General features: G+C 37.3%; 1 protein-coding gene across 2 annotated transcripts in view; it reads left to right on the plus strand.

The window, feature by feature from the left end:
* Window positions 1-18,588, plus strand: part of LMNB1 (lamin B1) — a 50,659-nt gene that overhangs the window by 11,120 nt on the left and 20,951 nt on the right. For both annotated transcript variants that reach the window (XM_069492044.1, XM_069492045.1), the window contains exons 2-5: window positions 11,956-12,112; window positions 12,752-12,877; window positions 15,925-16,095; window positions 17,520-17,645. In XM_069492044.1, the coding sequence (XP_069348145.1) occupies window positions 11,956-12,112; window positions 12,752-12,877; window positions 15,925-16,095; window positions 17,520-17,645 (580 nt within the window). The remainder of the gene's footprint in view (window positions 1-11,955; window positions 12,113-12,751; window positions 12,878-15,924; window positions 16,096-17,519; window positions 17,646-18,588) is intronic.

An 18,588-nucleotide genomic window follows, 5' to 3' on the forward strand; every position in this document is an offset into this window, starting at 1 on the left:
GATTACCTTCAGCTATTTTCAATGCTCCTTTGGTATTTATCTCCATATCTAGATGACAGTGGGACATTGTTGACTTTGCCATGTTGTCTTGAGAATACATATTTTTTTCCTCTTTAGGCTTTCAGTAGTCATATGTTACATTTTAGTTTAGATCAGTTTTTGGTATTTAAAGTATTAATTCAGTGCATTTTGCTACAAATGCTTCTGTAATACCAGTTAGCTCATGTGACTGGTAAATAGAGAAATGATATTATAATTGGAAGTTATATTGATTTATATGTACTTTTTCCTAGTAAATCCTAGTAAAGGAGAGCCAGAATAGCAAGAGTACAGTAATAATCTTTAGAACGGAAGAAAGAAAGCCCTCAGCTCTGCTTTCAGCTTTAAGAAAATTAGAAGTAAGTGCCTGTGCCCAGGGTTCTCTCCCCAAGAGAGGCACATGCCTAGCTTTGCTCTTTTAGCCAGTCTTATTCTTGTGTTCAGAGCTCTGCTCCTGCCTCTGTTGTCCCAATTCCTGCAAACCACCATTTCTACTCTGTTTTTATGCAGTTAAAAGCAGCTCTTGATGCAGCTCTATCCACATTAAAGTGCCTGGCATGTCCAAGTTATCTCTTGAGGTGCTAATTATTGTTTATGTTATTGCTGTTGCTCTCGTTTCAAAGCTGTGTAGGTTTTGAGTGGTCTATTCTAACATTGTTTCTCGCATTTGCTCTGTTATTTTTAATATGTGCAGAATGCAGGAGTTTTCAGAAACATGGATTAATATGTTATAGCAGAAATACTTATACAATATAAACTTAAATTTATGTAATATGAACAGTATAAACCAGCAGAACTCAATAGTGTTGTATTAATATGATTAGTTTTTCTCCCTTATTCCACCTTTTGATCACCTATAAAAATAGTATTTTTCTCCCACTTAGTTTTGTATAGTTGTATAGAAGGACTCTATGCCAATTGTTAAAACATCAAGTTACTTAAAATCATTAGATTTTCTATTCATTTTATTAAAGAATTACCTTTTGGAGGCTTGTGTTCTGGAGTATAGAATTCTAGGTTGTAAAAGATCCTTCCTAAGGAATTTGAAGGTAGTTGTATAGTTTTCTAGCTTCCATTGTTACTGGAGAAGTACTAATAACTGAAACATTTACAAGCTTGTAGGATTTTCTTTTGGTCCAGTTCTAAAATTTCACAAGAATGTTCCTTGATGTGGATCTCTTTCCATCCATTGTGTTGATCATTTTGTTGGATTTTTTTTGGTCCGGAAATTTATGTCCTTCGGTTCTTAGACATTTTCTTGAATTATTTTACTGATGATTTTCTACTTTTATTACTTCCTCAGACTCCTGTTATTCAAATGCTGGGCCTTTTGCATTGATCCTTTGGTTTTCTTACTTTTTTTAAAAAAATATTTTTCCTCTACTAAAAGATGTTCTTAATTTCACCTTCCAATTTTTGCTATCATATTTTACATTTCTATAATAATAGCTTCTCTTAATGTCTCTTTATAGCATTCTGTTCTTGTTTAAATTTCATTGATGCAGTACTTGCCCTTGTCTTTTCCGAAGTCGTTTCCTTCATAGTCCCTCTTTGTTTTAAGTTAATTTCTTTTTCTATTTGTTTAAGTCTTTGTATTAGTGCAGCGAACAGAAACCTAGACATTTTAAGGCAAACAATTTAGGATGTAGGTGCTTAGAAAAAATTATTAGAAGGGCTAGAGGAGCAGGCATGATCCCTAGAACATTGTAGAAATGACCTTTGGGAGCTTTTATGTCTGAAGCCACCACTAGAACCACTGAATTTTTAAAAAATAGTATATAGCTACAATTCAGGAAGCTGCCACTGCTGTTGCTATAGGAACTGCCTGATAACACCCAACGAACTGGAGATGGATATTGGAACACTGTTTCAGAAAAATTTCACAGACTAATATCCCTTATGAATATAGGCCCCCAAACTCCCAACAAAATGCTACCATACCAAATCCACAAACATATAAAAAGGATTATATACCATCATATCATGGAATTTATCCTAGGAATGCAACGTTGGCTCAGTCTGTGAAAGTCAGTCAATGTAATACACCATATTAACAGAATGAAGGGGCCAGGTGTGGTGGCTCATGCCTGTAATCCCAGCACTTTGGGAGGTTGAGGCAGAAATATCACTTGCAGCCAGAAGTGACCAGCCTGGGCAGCATAGTGAGACCCTGTCTCTACCCTGTCTCTACGAAAAATAAAAAAACATTAGCCAGGCGTAGTGGCGTGTGCCTATAGTCCTAGCTACTTGGGAGGCTGAGGTAAGAGGATCACTTGAGTTCAGCAGTTTGAGGTTGCAGTAAGTTGTGACCATGCTACTGCACTTGAGCCTGCGCAACAGAGTGAGACCCTGTCTCTCAAAGAAAAGAAAATTAAAATGAAGGACAGAAATCATATGACCATATCAGTAGATGCAGAAAAAGCATTTGACCAAGTATACCTCCCTTTCATGGTAAAAATATTCAAACTTGGGGTAAAAGGGAAATTTTGCTAAAGAATACCTATGAAAAACCCAGTTTATATCATACTCAGGTGGTAAAGATTGAAAGCTTTCCCCCTAAGATTGGGTACAAGACAAAGATATCCACTCTCACCACGTTTATTCAACAATGTACTAGAAGTTCTAGCCAGAGTAATTGGGCAAGAAAAGGAAATAAAAGGCATTCATATTGGAAAGGAAGAAGTAAAATTCTGTCTTTGCAGATGACATGATCATATGTAGAAAATCTTAAGGAATCTTTTATGAACAAAAATCTCAGAGCTAATAAACAAGTTCAACAAGGTTGCATGATAAAAGAGCAGTATAAGAAAATCAATTGTATTTCTAGCATTGAACAATCCAAAAATGAAATTAAGAAAATAATTTTATTTATGATAGCACCAAAAAGAATAAAATACTAGTAATACATTTTACAGATGAAATATAAGACTTTTGCACTGGAAAATGTTGAAAGAAATTAAAGAGGACCTATATAAATAAATGGAAAAGTATCCCGTGTTCAGGGATTAGGAGACTTAGTATTGTTAAGATGACAGTTTTTCCCAAATTCACCTACAGATTCAACCCAATCTCCATCAAAATCACAGCTGCCTTTTTTGTGGAAATTGACAAACTGACCCTAAAATTCATATAGAAATGAACGGGAGCAGGATAGCAAGAACAGTCTTAACACTTAACCTTCTTGTTAAGTGGGGTTCTCAATCTGTTGGGAAGCCCTATGTATGTGTGGGGCTTCTTGACCAAGCTTTGTTGTAGGTGAAATGGCCGGGTCATTTCACTGGGGACACTCAGTGTCATTATCTTCAGGTCTTTTCTCTTGGTCTTTCACCTTTGTCCGAGAGGGAATAGGCCTGGCAGTAGTGTACTGTAAGCTGAGGAAGGTTGGGAAGGGTGGAAATATGAGCATTCTATCAGAGTTCAATGAATTCCTCTCGTGTGCCCGCCCCCCTCCCCCCGTTATGGAACTGCTGCCTTTGGTTGTGCTGGGTGACTAGGAGGTCCTCAGAGAGAACCTTTTGTCTTCTGCTATGGTGGATGAGGGCCTTGGCCCAGAAGCATGAAGTGGGGGAGGGGTCTGTTTTGCTTCTTAAATAGATTTTTAACCGGTTCTCCTACTTCAGGGTACCAGCGTATTTCTTGCTGCTGGTGGTGGCTGCGGAATAAATTAGGTTGCTTTTCAGATATCCCTGTGTCTGGCTCAGGATTTAGCACTCTTGGGTTGGCTAGGTTAGTTTTCACCATCTGCTTTCCAGCTTCCAAAATTTTACCACTTCCTCTTCAGTTTTTTTCAATGAGAATTTGTGCCTTTGCTGTTTTTAGTTGGGTTTCTGGAAGGGGTAATAATGGAGTCATGTGTTTAATGTGTCATTTTTTCCAGAAGTCACATCATGTATTCTTGAAGTACTGTGTACTTTCCTTTTCCTAGAACTTGTCAAGAAGGTTTCTGACAAGGTTGATTTGTTGAGACAGTTTTGAATGATTGCTTGATTCCCTTATTAGAGTGGGATCTCCTTGTGGACAGGGGTAGTGTCTGATTTTGCTTCCTGTTGTATTGCACGTTTCCTAGCACTCTATCTATAGGCTCCCGGAGATAATTATTGACTTAGTTATCATTTTTGTAGGAGGCTGTTTTCCGTCCCACTTTATGGGAGGGTTACACATGACTCATACAGGAGCAGTGAAATAACAAGTGATACTAGTATTAGTATTGCCGAATAAAATGTAGAGTTGGAAAGTGGTTTTCTGGTGTGAAAAAATGGCTGTTGGTGGTAACAAGAGGCATACAATCAGTCTGTATCTGAGCATACCACATAAAATTATCATCTCTCCCTTCCCTTTCTACACTCCTTATTCTCATTTATTTTTCTTCAAAGTACAGATTATCCCTGACATATGTGTCTTTGTTTATTGTGTGACTTTCCCCATTAAAAGGTACCTTCATAAAGGCAGGGACTTGGTGTATTTTGTTCATTGCTGGTTTCCAATCACCCAGATCAGTTCCTGACACATAATAGATAAGTGACAAAGTAGTTGTTGTTGGCTTTTTTTAAAGAAGGAATTTAAGTTATTTTTATTAGGACTTGAATCTGTAAGAGTCTATTCTATACTCTTGTGCCTATTTATGTATATCATGTTGAACTTCTTTTGTTCAAAGAAATGGTTCTGAGGTCCAGTTTCAAATCTCATTTAGTATTTTTCCTAATTTTACTCTGATTCCAGTTAGGGTTTGCCTGAATCTGATTAGGTTGTTGGTAATTTGTTGACACATCAGTTTATTCAATGAGTAGCAGAATTTTATTGTCACTGGAAACTATCCTTTGCAGCTTTTGAGTTTGTGCAGAAGCATCTTAGTCTTTTTGCGTATGCCAGAGAAGACCCCTGTTAATAGAAAATTGCTATCACAAGACTTTCTGGAGTTTTTGTGTATTAATTACATTTATTTTGACTTTAGGGAAGTTCATTAATTTTCCATAGGAATAATACTGTGGATCACATCCCTTTCCCTGTGGAAGAGAAGATAATTTGAGGACAGTGTTGAAGATGATGAATGAATGTTGGAGCAAATGCATATTTAATATGCAGTTTGAGCCTATTATGAAATAAGATTATCTAGTTTTAGGACAAGGTTTTTATGTGGACTTATTAATAAACTTTACTTTAAATTCAAAATAAAGTTTATTTGCCCTCTGAAAGTCTACCGTGGCTAGATAATAAAGGGCCTGTTGATTCCGAGCTCTGGGTGTGAAGAGATCCCCAGCAACTGGTAATCACTTGAATAACTCGCTAGTGTTGAGTGGCGCTCAGCTGCGACCAGGCCGCTGTTCGGAAGACCCTTATGGCGTATGAAAACGTGAGCGTAGCTTAAACAGCTGGGCCTGATTGGCCTGGCTCTCTGTGTAGGGTGGGTCTGTTTTGAAGGATATAAAAATCTTTGTTTCCTGGATATGATTAGAAATAACAGTTTTATGTAGAATGATTTCTATTATGTTATCTGACTGCAGGTGAAAAGCTAAATGGCTTTCTCCTTTCATTCCCTGTAATTTATTTATTTTCTAAATATGAGTGGTCTTGAAGTGAAATGTAATGATTGGTGCTGACAAGAAACTGGCCAAGGAAATGTTAATAGAAGGACAATAATTTACCATTACCTAACTATTAATAATTAAAACAGTTCTGTGAACTTCAGATTATGTTCTAAGTATTTGTCCCTGTAGGTTTACTTATTGATTTGTTTCACGCTAATTCTTTGTTCCCTGTTTAAGTGGTCAGTCTTATTTTTCAAGTGCTTATGGTTATAGTATGCTTACTAATTCATTTTCAAGTAGTTATTGTTACTGTATACGTACCAGGCCCTTAATGCTTTTCTGCATGGTATGTATGTGGTATGACTTTGGGGAAGATGTGCTCTACACTTACTACCTAGTTATAGTGCATTTCCCTAAGAGGCCCATTGAGCATTCATTTTTCCAGTGATTCTATAATTGGGTACAATTTTCTGATCTCCACTTTCTTACTGATAGGACTAGTCTGGAGTAGGGTACACTAGCCATAAGGATACCTGGGGTGGGGGTGGAAGACTGAGTCATCCTAACAAAGAGAGGGCTGAGGCCAGGTTCAGACACTGAGTTCTAGAACCACCTAGTTCAGTGCAGAAGCCAGAGTTGAAGTGATTAAGATCATCAAATCAAGGTCAAACTGGTGGTAGGTTGAAAAACCAAGGTGGTTAAAAGAGTGGAGTTTGTGTCATTGCTGGTGATAGAAGGTGGTCAGGAGTAATTCAGAAAGTGTTAACCAACTGCATTTAGGTTAGTCCTGTAGGCCCCAGGAGAGGGTAGGTGTGTGTCCCAGACAGTACTGTGTTTTATTGGGAAAGTACAACCATAGTAAATCACTAAAGCTATGCCTGTAGGTCTTGAGTAACTGCTATAGAATGTTAACAGGCATATAGATGTATCCTTTCTAGCTGATTTTTTAAAAATGGTAAGATATTCAGTTAGATCTGGTTACTTGATGTGACTGGTGAAATTCAAACTTACTTGAAGTGAAAGCTAACTTTGTTTATTGAGGGAAGAAATTCTTAGAATAGAGTGCCAACTACATTTATAAAACTACTTTTTTTCTGGCTGTAGTTGAAGTGTGGTTCTTAAAACATCTAAAGTAAATGGATGTTTTATGACTTATTTTCAGGAATGTGCATATTTCTGGCATTAGATACATAGGTGGAATTTAAATGAAGACACAGGAAGGTCTCTATCTGGAGGCAGAAATAGTTTAATCAGGCAGGTCCATAACACTGAACAAATCCAGTCAGGAAATACAGTCAAACTAAATGTGTACTAACACCTTACTGATAGGTTCTAGTAACTTTGAGTTTCTATACATCCCGCTCTCTGTTCTAGGACATTGTCGGACGTCACTCTGTACTTCGGTGAGAACTGCGGCGAATTCATATATGTATGTTTTGGGATGTCAGTTCTGCAGGTTTCTGCACTCTGACCATGTGCTAATAATTACACTCGGAATTCACACATCATATTAATAAATGAAAAATAATAACACAGTTAGAAAATGATGACAAGATTATATTCAAAATGTTAACTCACTGCACGATCACCATGTGTCCTTGCTAGCTCATGTGGCACATAAGGCTCATTGATTTATGGCTCTTAACTGGAGACTTGGGCATAGTCTTAAGAATTTTTTCATGACTCGTCTAGCCTAGGAAATGGCTGGGAGATAGGGAGGACATCTAGGAATGTGAATTTTAGACATTACAGAGGCGTCCCAGTTATCTTTTTCTTCCCAGAAAAGATAGGATATTTTACATAGGATGAAAAAGTAGAGACTTTTTTTGAGGGGAGCGTGTGGGGGTTTCTTTTAACATTTACTAAAATGGTCATTATATATAGGTTTTCTGTGTGGAAGACATAGAAATAAGTCACGAGCTTTGCCCTCAAAGAGTTGGCCGTCTCTTGAGTAGCTAAGCACATCCACAAATGCAGGGATGCTTATTAAATGATCAGTGTAATGTAAGTACTTCTGTGCAAGGGGCAGAGGTAGTGTTCGGCTTTCTTCCCTTTATTAGCTACTTTATGAAGCATTGACTTTTGCACTGTTAATACTGGGGACTAAAGGAAGAAGAAGAGAAATGTGTGAACACGGAACATTTTGTTCGTGGAGCTGGAGGACTTTGGGTGCAGGGACCCCTACAAGAACTGTGTACCCTAAGCTCCATAGCCGGTGCGCCCACCCCAGTCCCTCTGCATCACTTTACCTCAGCGTCTGCAAGGTAAGCCTTTATGCCACCCAGACAGCCACACGCAAGAGTGTGGTGACGTGAGCAGGGAAAAAGTACTGAGGGTGCAGAAAAAGGAAGGAAAAACCCTGATAATGCTCTTAGCCGGGGACCCTGTCTTATTTATTTTTCTGCCTCTGGTGGTACATGGTACTCAGTAATGTTTGCCGGATTAAATAAATAGGTCTCCAAACTAAGGACCTAGACTGAGCCCCTTCCCCTCTGTCTCCACACACTCCATTGTACCTGTGTGTAAGTGTGCATGTAAAGGTTACTGTATATTTGTTTGGGATAAAAAAAAACAAAAGTGTGTTCACTACCTTCAATGAGAAGAGACCATAAATGACTCTGCACCAACGATGTTGGCTGATACTTAAGTGTCCTCCTCAGTGCCCAGTACAGCACCTGCTGTCCTGCACGTGAAGGCCACGGTGGCTTGTGTGGGCACTATAGGGCAGATCTAGATTGACTGTTTGGGTCTGGAAAAAGCTTGATTCTCTATAGCCAGAGGCTTACTACTTAACTCACCTGGATTGTTACGTAAAAGCAAAATTTTAAATACTGCTCTAAACTTAGTATTTAGCTTGCCTGCTCTGGTGTGCTTCTTTCTCTCATTCCTTAACAGAAAAATTGTTTTGAGCACCCAGCCTGTATTAGACATTGCCAGGCACTGAGAATATGAAGGTAAGCTCATTTTGCTCACAGTCCAGTGTAGGAGGCAGACATGAAATCTTCAATGGTGAAAAGAGGAAACCCTTGTGCGCTGTAGGAGAAAGATGCACAAAGTGCTAATGGAACCCAAGAAAGGTTAAATGACTTGTTGTGCTAGGAGAAACAAAGCAGGAAAGCTTTACAGAGGAGGGATGCCAGTTGGTCTTAGATTTGAGTGATAAAGTGAATTAGGAGTTGGAGTTAGAAATTAGAACAAATGGCATGGAGTCGGGGAGAGGGAGGTCCAAGGCCCAGAAGCTCTCCAGGAATTAGACCTGAAGGGCTTTCTAGGTGGCCATGTATGCCAAGGATCTTGCATTGTTTCTTGTTGTTCAGAAGTTTTCAAACTATTTTGCAGAAAACTAGGGCTGTTGGGATGGGGATTGATGAGACACTAGGCCCCATACTCTCCCTTCAATCATAGCAGCTCCGCATAAACACAAAATAAAACATGCTTCTTAAAAGAATTTATAGGCCAGGTGAAGCTATTGAAATGTGTTTACATGTGTGAAGCATGTGAAGTTTTGTTAGATTGGTACTTATTAAATAATAAAATCTTAAGCCAGCAGTTCTTTTAGGGTCATGTTGTCTTTCATTGGGTTATCTGCTGAGTTTGGTCTTTACTTACTATGTCCTGCCTTCTCATAACTTGTTAGTTCTCGTCTCCACTATCATCTGATTGAAGTTGATTTCCATAGTTCAGATTTTGAGTGAGAGGAAATCTGATTGGTTGTGGTCAGACAAATGAGATTGGCTTCCAGAGTCAGATACTCACCTCCAGTCCAATTAGATATAAGCAGATCTCTTTGAGGAGTTGTGGTTGGGGGTGGTTCCTTAATACAAAGATGTAGATTAGGCTGCTGCTCAAGTCTTTGGTGGGAACCACTCTTGCCTTTCTTGTGTACCTTTCAGAAATAGTCCCTGCATATATATGGGTCTGTGTGTGTATGTGTGTGTGTTGGTATATGCATGATTTTTTCCAGATGGAAGCCTAAGAAAAGATTAATTTCATAAATTTCTTTTGGAGGGAGGATCTTTTACTTGTCCCTTTTTACTTTTCTGGATTATTAGAACTTTCTAACGTGTACCTGTTTTAAAAACCTGTCAATAGCGGCTTTCTGGGAAATGAGATGATGGGCCCTTTTACATACCTCTCTAGTAGAGGGTGAAAAGGCTAAGTAATATTTAAAAGTCAGTAAATAAGAATTTGCTATTGCATTTATTTTGAGCCTGGACACATAGGTTAGCTTTTCTTTGCAATTTTAAGCACATTTAGAGCTTCTGATTTGTTCAGTAATGTGAAAGTTATAGCTTTAAGAAAGAATTTATAATGGAGCAATTTATATTTTCCCAGAATAACAGTGTTTTATGTGACTGAGAACTTGACACAAAATAGACAGTACCAGCATTAATTATGATTGCAATTAAAGCTCCTATAAGATTTCAACTGACACCATTAGATGGCTCAAGGGTACCACAAATAAATAGGTTATTCTGCTCTCTCCTCCTTTAGTCCACCATTCCGTAGCTTTTTTGGTCTTGATTTTTGTGGAAGAAATGACTGTCTTCTAGTCATCTTGGTGTATTGTCTTAGATTAATTTTTGGCTTCTTGTATTTTCTGTACTCCACAAGATAGAGAGTATCTTTCACTTGGTGTATGTGGTATAACATTCTGAGTTTTGAGCTTTGTGCAAATCAGTGAAGTCAAACACTCAAGAGTGACAACTGTATAAAATATGCCAGTTTCACAGGCTACTCTGTACAGTAGCCTGTGAAACTGGCGTATTTCATGCAGTATCATTCTTAGTGGACCATTTTGGTCCCTGGAAGGCACAGGTTTACTCTCCTGTCATGAGGCATCACATTGAGAAGTGCCACGTTATGATCTGAAATTTAAAAATTAGTGTTGCAGTAGAATTTTTGTAATTGCTAAGTAATTTCAAGTCAGTAGCTTTTGTATTGTGTAATACTCTATAAAATATGATTTTATTTTAAATCATATATATCCTAGCCTAACTCTGGTTATTTTACAGTGGGATGAAATAGGGGATCTTTCACAAGCATCAGTTCTGTTCCTGTGGAGACTCGGCACTTTATGAACTTGGCGTTTTGGCTGTAAATTATGACTGTATGGGAGGCTCCCCCCGCCCCTCTTCTAGACTAATCTTCAGTTAAAGCCTGCCATCTTGTGGTTATAAAAAATACAGGATTTAGGAAAACAATTACTGTGATATGACTGCTGAGGTTTTCTGTGTATAGTTGATTTGCCAAGATGAGTACAAAGTGAATAGTATTAAATCTTCTCTTTATAGTTGCTTATTTGGCCAATTTATTTCTTCATTTTATTTTAATATTATGAGATTATTTTAAAATTTTTATTAACTAATGATTCCTCTTTTAACTCATCCTCAAACATCAGTAGTAGAAGTACTCTTCTATAATAGTTCTAATTAAGAACAGATATTAAGAATTTTGATATTAAAGTTTTTCTTATATAACTGATATTAACGGAATTATTTTGATGAGAAATATAATGTTCTTTAAAATATAATTATTGGACAAAATATATCTAAAGGAATTTTAATTTTTTAATATAGAACTCCATTTAATAAAAGTGATATTTAGAGAAAAGTAAATCTCAATTTGAATCTCTGTTTTTTTGTAGTTAATTATATAAACTGAAATAATTAATTTTTCTGCAGAATATTCAGGAGGCCCTTATTTGTTGTTGGGAAAATCTGAAATCACCTCTTATATAGGAAATGGAAAGTGCTTGCATGATTGGGGTCATTTTGTTCTTATTAATATCAAAAAAGTTTCAATATGATATATTATTAAGTTATACAATTTTCTAAATAATTTCATCCTTATTTAATCTTTTATATTTTGATTTAAGTCTCATGTGCATCTTGGTTTATCATATGCATTATATGAATATTTAAAAATAATAAATTTCCATGTCTTCAGAAATATCTTTTCTTTTCTCTTTTATTTTTTGTAGAGGCAGGGTCTCCCCTCTTGCTCAGGCTGGTCTTGAACTCCTGACCTCAAGCGATCCTCCCGCTTCAGCCTCCCAGAGTGCTAGGATTATAAAAAATATCTTTTCTTAGTATGTTTCTTTATAAAACAAAGAGGACATGTATTCTCATTCATAGACAATTCTGGTACATAGGACCTTACATGTACTCCTTTGGCTTGGAGTCATTAGTAATCATGTGACATTGAAGGAGAGTGTTGTTATCCACCGAAAACTCTAAATCTAATGCTCTTGAATTGTTCCTCTAATTTTAGTGCTTTATGGTAACCATTATTTAAACTGCTTCTTTTGTTTCTCCCTTAAGCGGGGTGAGAGAAGGCCTCAAGTCAAGTGTATAATTTGATGCCTTGTACTTTTTCAAATGTGTTACAGTTATGCTAAGAAAGAATCTGATCTTAATGGAGCCCAGATCAAGCTTCGAGAATATGAAGCCGCATTAAATTCTAAAGATGCAGCTCTTGCCACGGCACTTGGTGACAAAAAAAGTTTAGAGGGAGATTTGGAGGATCTGAAGGATCAGATTGCCCAGGTAAGGTAAACTCTGTTCTTGAACCATATTTGGTAGGTTAATTGCCCCATCTGTCTTACACCATAGTTGGATTGATATAAAATTTATTTTGTTTTTTTATCTTTGAAATTTTATTTATTTAATTCTTTTTTCATGGCTTACCTAAAGAGAAGTCTTGGGGAATCTGACATGCAAGGCATCATCCACTCAGTTGTTCTAGTTGGATTATGCAGATCTGGGTACAACCCTTCTTCTTCTTCCTTTTTGTATATATGCTCACTCTGTCTCTTGCTCTCGAAGCCTATTTCATTAGTGCACCAAAACAGGAAATAGGTAGGAAAAGAGATGGCATAACACTTCTCCGCACACAGGAAAAAAGGAAAGTGGCTAGCTAAAGTAATTGGTTTGATTTTTGAAATCTGAGTCATAGGTCTGTTCTCTTCCCTGCTGCCAGTGACCAGTTTGACAGGTGATTTGGTGTGGCACTCTGTGGGTGGGACCAGCACATGAACAGCTGGTTTTGTGATAAGCTTTAAAACCAAGTAAAACCTTGATAAATGCATAGGAATTGTAATACTTGATTTGGTTTGTAGATATCTGAAATTTATTACTAAATGATTGCTGTGTAATTTTTATCACAATTCTTTTTCCTTGTAACAGTTGGAAGCCTCCTTAGCTGCTGCCAAAAAACAGTTAGCAGATGAAACTTTACTTAAAGTGGATTTGGAGAACCGTTGTCAGAGCCTTACTGAGGACTTGGAGTTTCGTAAAAACATGTATGAAGAGGTAACTATATATCATCTTACTTTTTAAAGGAATGGAGGGGTTCTAAAAAAGGCTTTATGATAGCTACATGTATAATTGTATTTTATTTGTGATTTCTTTCCCACAAAAATGTATCAGATAAAGAGACAATAAGGTTTGTGGATGGGGAGACATTTTGTAGGTAGATTATTCAAAGTACTGTTGCTTAAAAAGCTACATCTAAGAACTCAAGCTGTTATTGTAAACAGATACAATTTCATTTCATCTCACTTACAAAGGCTTGGTCGCAGCAGCTAATTACTGTCAACATGTTTGAGCATTTTTATTAGTTATCTATTGCTGTGTAGCAGATTACTCTAAAATTTAGCAGCCTAATGTCATGGACCTTTATTACTGCCGAGTTTCTGAGGGTCAGGAATCTGAGAACTGCTTAACAGGGTGGTTCTGTTTCCAGGTCTCATGAGGTTGCAGTCAAGCTTTTAGACTGGGCTGGAGGAGCAGCTTCCAAGCTCATTTGGGGGCTGTTGGCAGGAGGTGTCAGTTCCTCACCACATGGTCGTCTTCATAGGGCTGCTCATGATACGCTTTCCCCCCAACAGCAGGTGATAGAGAGAGAAAGAGGGAACACGACCAAGACAGTAGCCACGTTATTTTCTGTAACCTCGTCACGGAAGTCATATACCATCACTTCTGCTTTCCCCCATTGGTCGTACAGACCAACCTGATAAATTGTGGGAGTGGATTATACTAGAGAGTGAGTATCAGGAGGCAGCAGTTATTTGGGGCCATCTGATGTCTAGCTTCTCAGCATTTATAAGTGTACGTGTAAATTGCTAAATAGCATTTATGAGCCTTAACTGCTGTAGTCAAAGGGCAGGGGCACAACTTTAGCCAAACAGAGGAAGTAATAAGATTGAAGAAAGGGGCAAGTGTATTTCCTAAAAATTGTAGAGGGTTGGGATTAACCCAGGATAAAGAACGTCCTGTTAATGTTGTGCTTAATGTTCTCATAAGTAGGGTAATTTTGAAAACAGTAGCAATGATTTTAAAATAGGAATTCATTGTATCAGTTAAAGTGTTTTTTAATTGGAGGAAAAATAATTTAATAGAAACCTGATCATTTTTATAACAACAGTACTTAAACAGAATAGGTACTGTTGGTGCATAGTGCCTTAGGCAAGCGGTCAGACCTCAGACAACTCCTCAGTCAGTTTCTTTTTTAAAATGAAATAACTCATACTGCTATTTTTCCTTCAAGGAATGGTGAGGATCAAAGTGAAATGTGTGTGAAAGCTCTTTGTATACTATACTGAGATGCTGTCTTATAATTGTTATTAAGTATTGCTTTATCAAAACATTTTTATATGAAATTGACTTATATTTTTGTTTTGTTTTATTAAAATTCTTCCTGATCTGTCATTTAATTTTGATGTTGTATGCAGACAACCAGGAGTAGGGTATTTTTTTCTTTATAAAGTCACTGGTTCTGTATAAAATAATAAATGAAAAATGGCATCAGTAAAAAATAACATTTTTAGAGTGGGTAGCATCTTTGAATTTTGGGTTTTTGCCTTTTTCAGAATGTATTTTAAAATATTCCTCATAGGTTTTTGTTTTGTTTTTTCACATTGAGGATATAAGTAAATAGATCTAACTTCCTTATTATGAAGAGTTAAGAGGAAAAGAAAAAGGAAGGAGAAAAACAAAGAGCAGAGGAAGGGAGGTAGACAAAGGGCAAACCATTAGTAGGAGCTCTGTCTTTGTTGAACTAAACCTTTCATTTGCATGTTTTTGCAATTTAAGTATGATTTTCTTCATGAAGTAGATGTGAGCTCTGGGAGGTTGATAGCAGAATTGGAATTCTTATTTATTTATTTATTTATTTATTTTTTTGAGACAGAGTCTCACTCTGTTGCCTGGGCTAGAGTGCCGTGGCATCAGCTTAGCTGACAAGCAACCTCCAACTCCTGGGCACAAGCGATCCTTCTGCCTCAGCCTCCCGGGTAGCTGGGACTACAGGCATGCGCCACCATGCCCGGATAATTTTTTTTTTTCTATATATTTTTAGTTGGCCTGCTAATTGCTTTCTATTTTTAGTAGAGATGGGGGTCTTGCTCTTGCTCAGGCTGGTATCGAACTCCTGACCTCGAGTGATCCACCCGCCTCAGCCTCCCAGAGTGCTAGGCAGAATTGAAATTTTAACCCTGGTTTTCTGAGTTTCCTGATTCTGTCAAGTGCATCTTGTGCAGTGGTTAAGAGATAGATGAGGAAATGCATAGAAAACTGCATGCACTAAAATGCACAAACAGCAACTTCAGTGAGTTATAGCTCCCTCTTGTGGCTTCTTCAGTTATTGTCATTAAAGACAGATCTGTTGTATTTTCATCGCTAGAAGTTTGTTCTTAGCCAGATTCTTTCTCCATTCTAGTTTTATACAGACAGTTCCTTAAAACAGAGTGAGGGATCATGACTACTGTTTCTATTCTTTAATAGTGAATTTGTCATATGTACTTGAGTTAGTCAAGTAATATTGTTAATAAGATCTTGTATCAAATGATATTGATAGCTTAATACTAGCTTTTAAAAGAAGTTATGTAAATTAGCTTGCCCCACCTATTACTATATCTAAGAAAATAGTTTTATGGATACGTAAATCTTCAATTTGTTCTGACTGTTCACTTTAACTTCCCATGTGTATTTTTTCCAGAGGTGTCCTTAAGATTATCAATGAAACAATTTAGAAAAATAATTACTGTTTAGTATACTTAGCTGTCTATAGTTATCCATGATTGCATGGTACTTTAGTAAACCATCCAGGCCATTCCTTGCCTTTAGAGAAATAGCTAGGTTCCTGAGAAGAAAGAAAATTCCTATCATTTCTCATTAGTTCCATCTCAAAAATCTTATCAAATGAAAACAGAGGCAAAAAAGTATCCATTCACATGCCTACCCTAGGACAAACATGAGTTCATGTGTGAAACTTCAAATGGCCCTGATACCACTCAGACTAGTACAGTGCAGCCATGGAAAGTGACTTGGCTTTATGTCTTGTCTTTTTTTTTTCCTAGGAGATTAATGAGACCAGAAGGAAGCACGAAACGCGCTTGGTAGAGGTGGATTCTGGGCGTCAGATTGAGTACGAGTACAAGCTGGCTCAAGCCCTTCATGAGATGAGAGAGCAACACGATGCTCAAGTGAGGCTGTACAAGGAGGAGCTGGAGCAGACTTACCACGCCAAAGTGAGCACCTCCTCAGAGGGTTTGTTTGAACATTTACAGTCAGTCCTTCACAGTCACCATGAAGAACGTGACTATGTTTGTCTTATTCTCGTTTTCTTAAATGATTCCCTTGGCCTTCATGAATATATAGAAAATGGATTTTTCTTGAAAGTGCAGTTTTTTATAAAATAGATGTTACAAAAAATTATTCGAAGAAAGTAGGTTTATTTCAATTTTATTAGAGGTAAGGATTTATCTTTTTGTTCCATTGACTATTCATGTCGTGTCATAGTAGTCAAACCCAAGCCATCGGAAATGCTTTTCTTCCAGTAACAAGTGTACTGATGATGCTATCCCACACATGCATGTGTTAGTAAATAAATGTCAGACTGCATCTAGTTCTGGCTGCCACGTCGTCATTGTACATACATTGTGACCACCAAATTTGGGCTTTTTTGGCACAAGAGGCAAATGGAAAGTCTTTGTATTTCTTCCTCTGTTAACTGTTATTCATTTAAAAAAATATTGTAGAAACTTCCTACTTATTTTAGCAAACCATGCAAAAATACATAAAATCACCAATTAGTAAGGACTTTCCTGGTAAATGATTTTTACCCCATTTGTTAAATGTTATATGATTTGATTAAAAAGAGTTAACTAGTAAAGACCTAGAAGATTAGGGTCATGGAGTTATTGAAAATAATTTCCACTGCATGGCATTAAACTACTCATGTTGCTTTTTGTCCATTTTATGAAGCAGTAATTGACCAGTGAAAGTGAGAGGTAGAGAGAGATCTCATAAAGAGTACCTTCAGTTATCCAACACGTATTCAAGGCTAAGCATTGAGCTAGACACTGAAGGAGCTAAAGTAAGGATCAATAAGGTAGGGACACAGAAACATGTGCTTGAGACACACACACAATAGAGTGTTAGGGGCATTTGGAGGAACAGGGTATTGTTTTTACCTGAGGGACTGTTTTTGCTTCTGAAAGCAAGTGTTTCTGTCTGGTTTGAAATAATCTGTAAATTAGTATTTTTTGCTTTTATTGCTATATATTCTTTATTGGATTTGGTGGGTTAGGGATTTGTGATGTTTGTAGGAATAGTCAAGTTGCTATTTGTTTTGTTGCCTAATCTTATTAGATTAGAAATGTTATCCTAGATACCAAAGGATTAATGGATGAAATATTAAAGTAGTAAACTTTAGGTAAAGACCTAGCTGTATTAGCATTACTACAGCTCATTTTAGGAAGTGAGTCTTGAAGACAGGTAGACTTAAGGTCATTCAAACCATGTCAGCAAACTTCATGATGGTTTTCCTGTGTTTCGTCAGCCAGTTACCAGCAGGGCCTAGGTTTGAAATACCTTGAGGTGACTCATGCTTCCTTATTTGTTAGTTCTAATTCAGTAGATAAGACTGACTATGGTTTGCTGCTTCTTTTAGCTTGAGAATGCTAGACTGTCCTCAGAGATGAATACTTCTACTGTCAACAGTGCGAGGGAAGAACTGATGGAAAGTCGTATGAGAATCGAGAGCCTTTCATCTCAGCTTTCTAATTTACAGAAAGAGGTAAGCATCTTTCCCTAAGAAATTAAACTTGAGGACCACCTCCACCGTGGGAGGCTACCTGCTTTGCTCTGCCTGATGTCACTCTTCTTTCTGTTTGTCACGGATGATGGTATTATGGTCCATGGTTTTTACAATGCTTTTCCAAATTTTTTCATTTTGCATTGCATGAACATTGTTTGAGTAGATACTATTTGGTAATAGATAATATTATTCCTAATTAATAGATTACACAGAGCTAAGGGACTTGACCTTGAGTCAGCAGCCTGCTAGTTTATTCACTGGATTTATTTACGCGAGGACCCAGGATTTTTGACCTAACAGCCTCCTCTCTACAGAGTGCTATTCCTTTTTCATAATATTGGACACCAAAATGAAGGAAAACATACAAAAATTCTTTGTGGGTGGTGAATGCTTTGTGTTTCTAGACAAATTCTCTTAGTGCTTACAGTACTTAATAATTAGGATCTTGGTGGAGTAGCATTAATCTGCGTATTCAGTACGAATTTAGCTACTCATTCATTCATTGGTGCACCTGAGTGACCCATGGCGTTGTTGCTGGCTGTGTTGACCGGCTGCCTGCCAGGCTGATCGTTGGCTTCAGGTGCAGCTGTAGCAGGCGTGGGCACTGCCTCCGATCAGCTTCGGCCTGGGTGACGTTGGTGGGTACAGAGTATGCACAGCCATGTGTTCATTCAGGATGATTTAATAATTTACTACTCACCTTAATTACTTGGGAAGTAACTTCAGTTTCTGTTTTCCTTAAGGGAGAAAATCTTATCGTTTTGAATTTTCCACATAAGAAAAAACTTTATTTCATTTTACTCTTGATTAGGTTTTTCTTTCTTCCTTTTTGTTTTCTCTTTTTATCATTTTTAGTAAAACATTTTTCTAACTATGAAACTGAAGACATTTATGGCAGGAATTTAGAAAACAAATCACAAAA

This window comes from Eulemur rufifrons, chromosome 17 (genome assembly GCF_041146395.1).
Source record: "Eulemur rufifrons isolate Redbay chromosome 17, OSU_ERuf_1, whole genome shotgun sequence".
Taxonomy (NCBI): domain Eukaryota; kingdom Metazoa; phylum Chordata; class Mammalia; order Primates; family Lemuridae; genus Eulemur; species Eulemur rufifrons.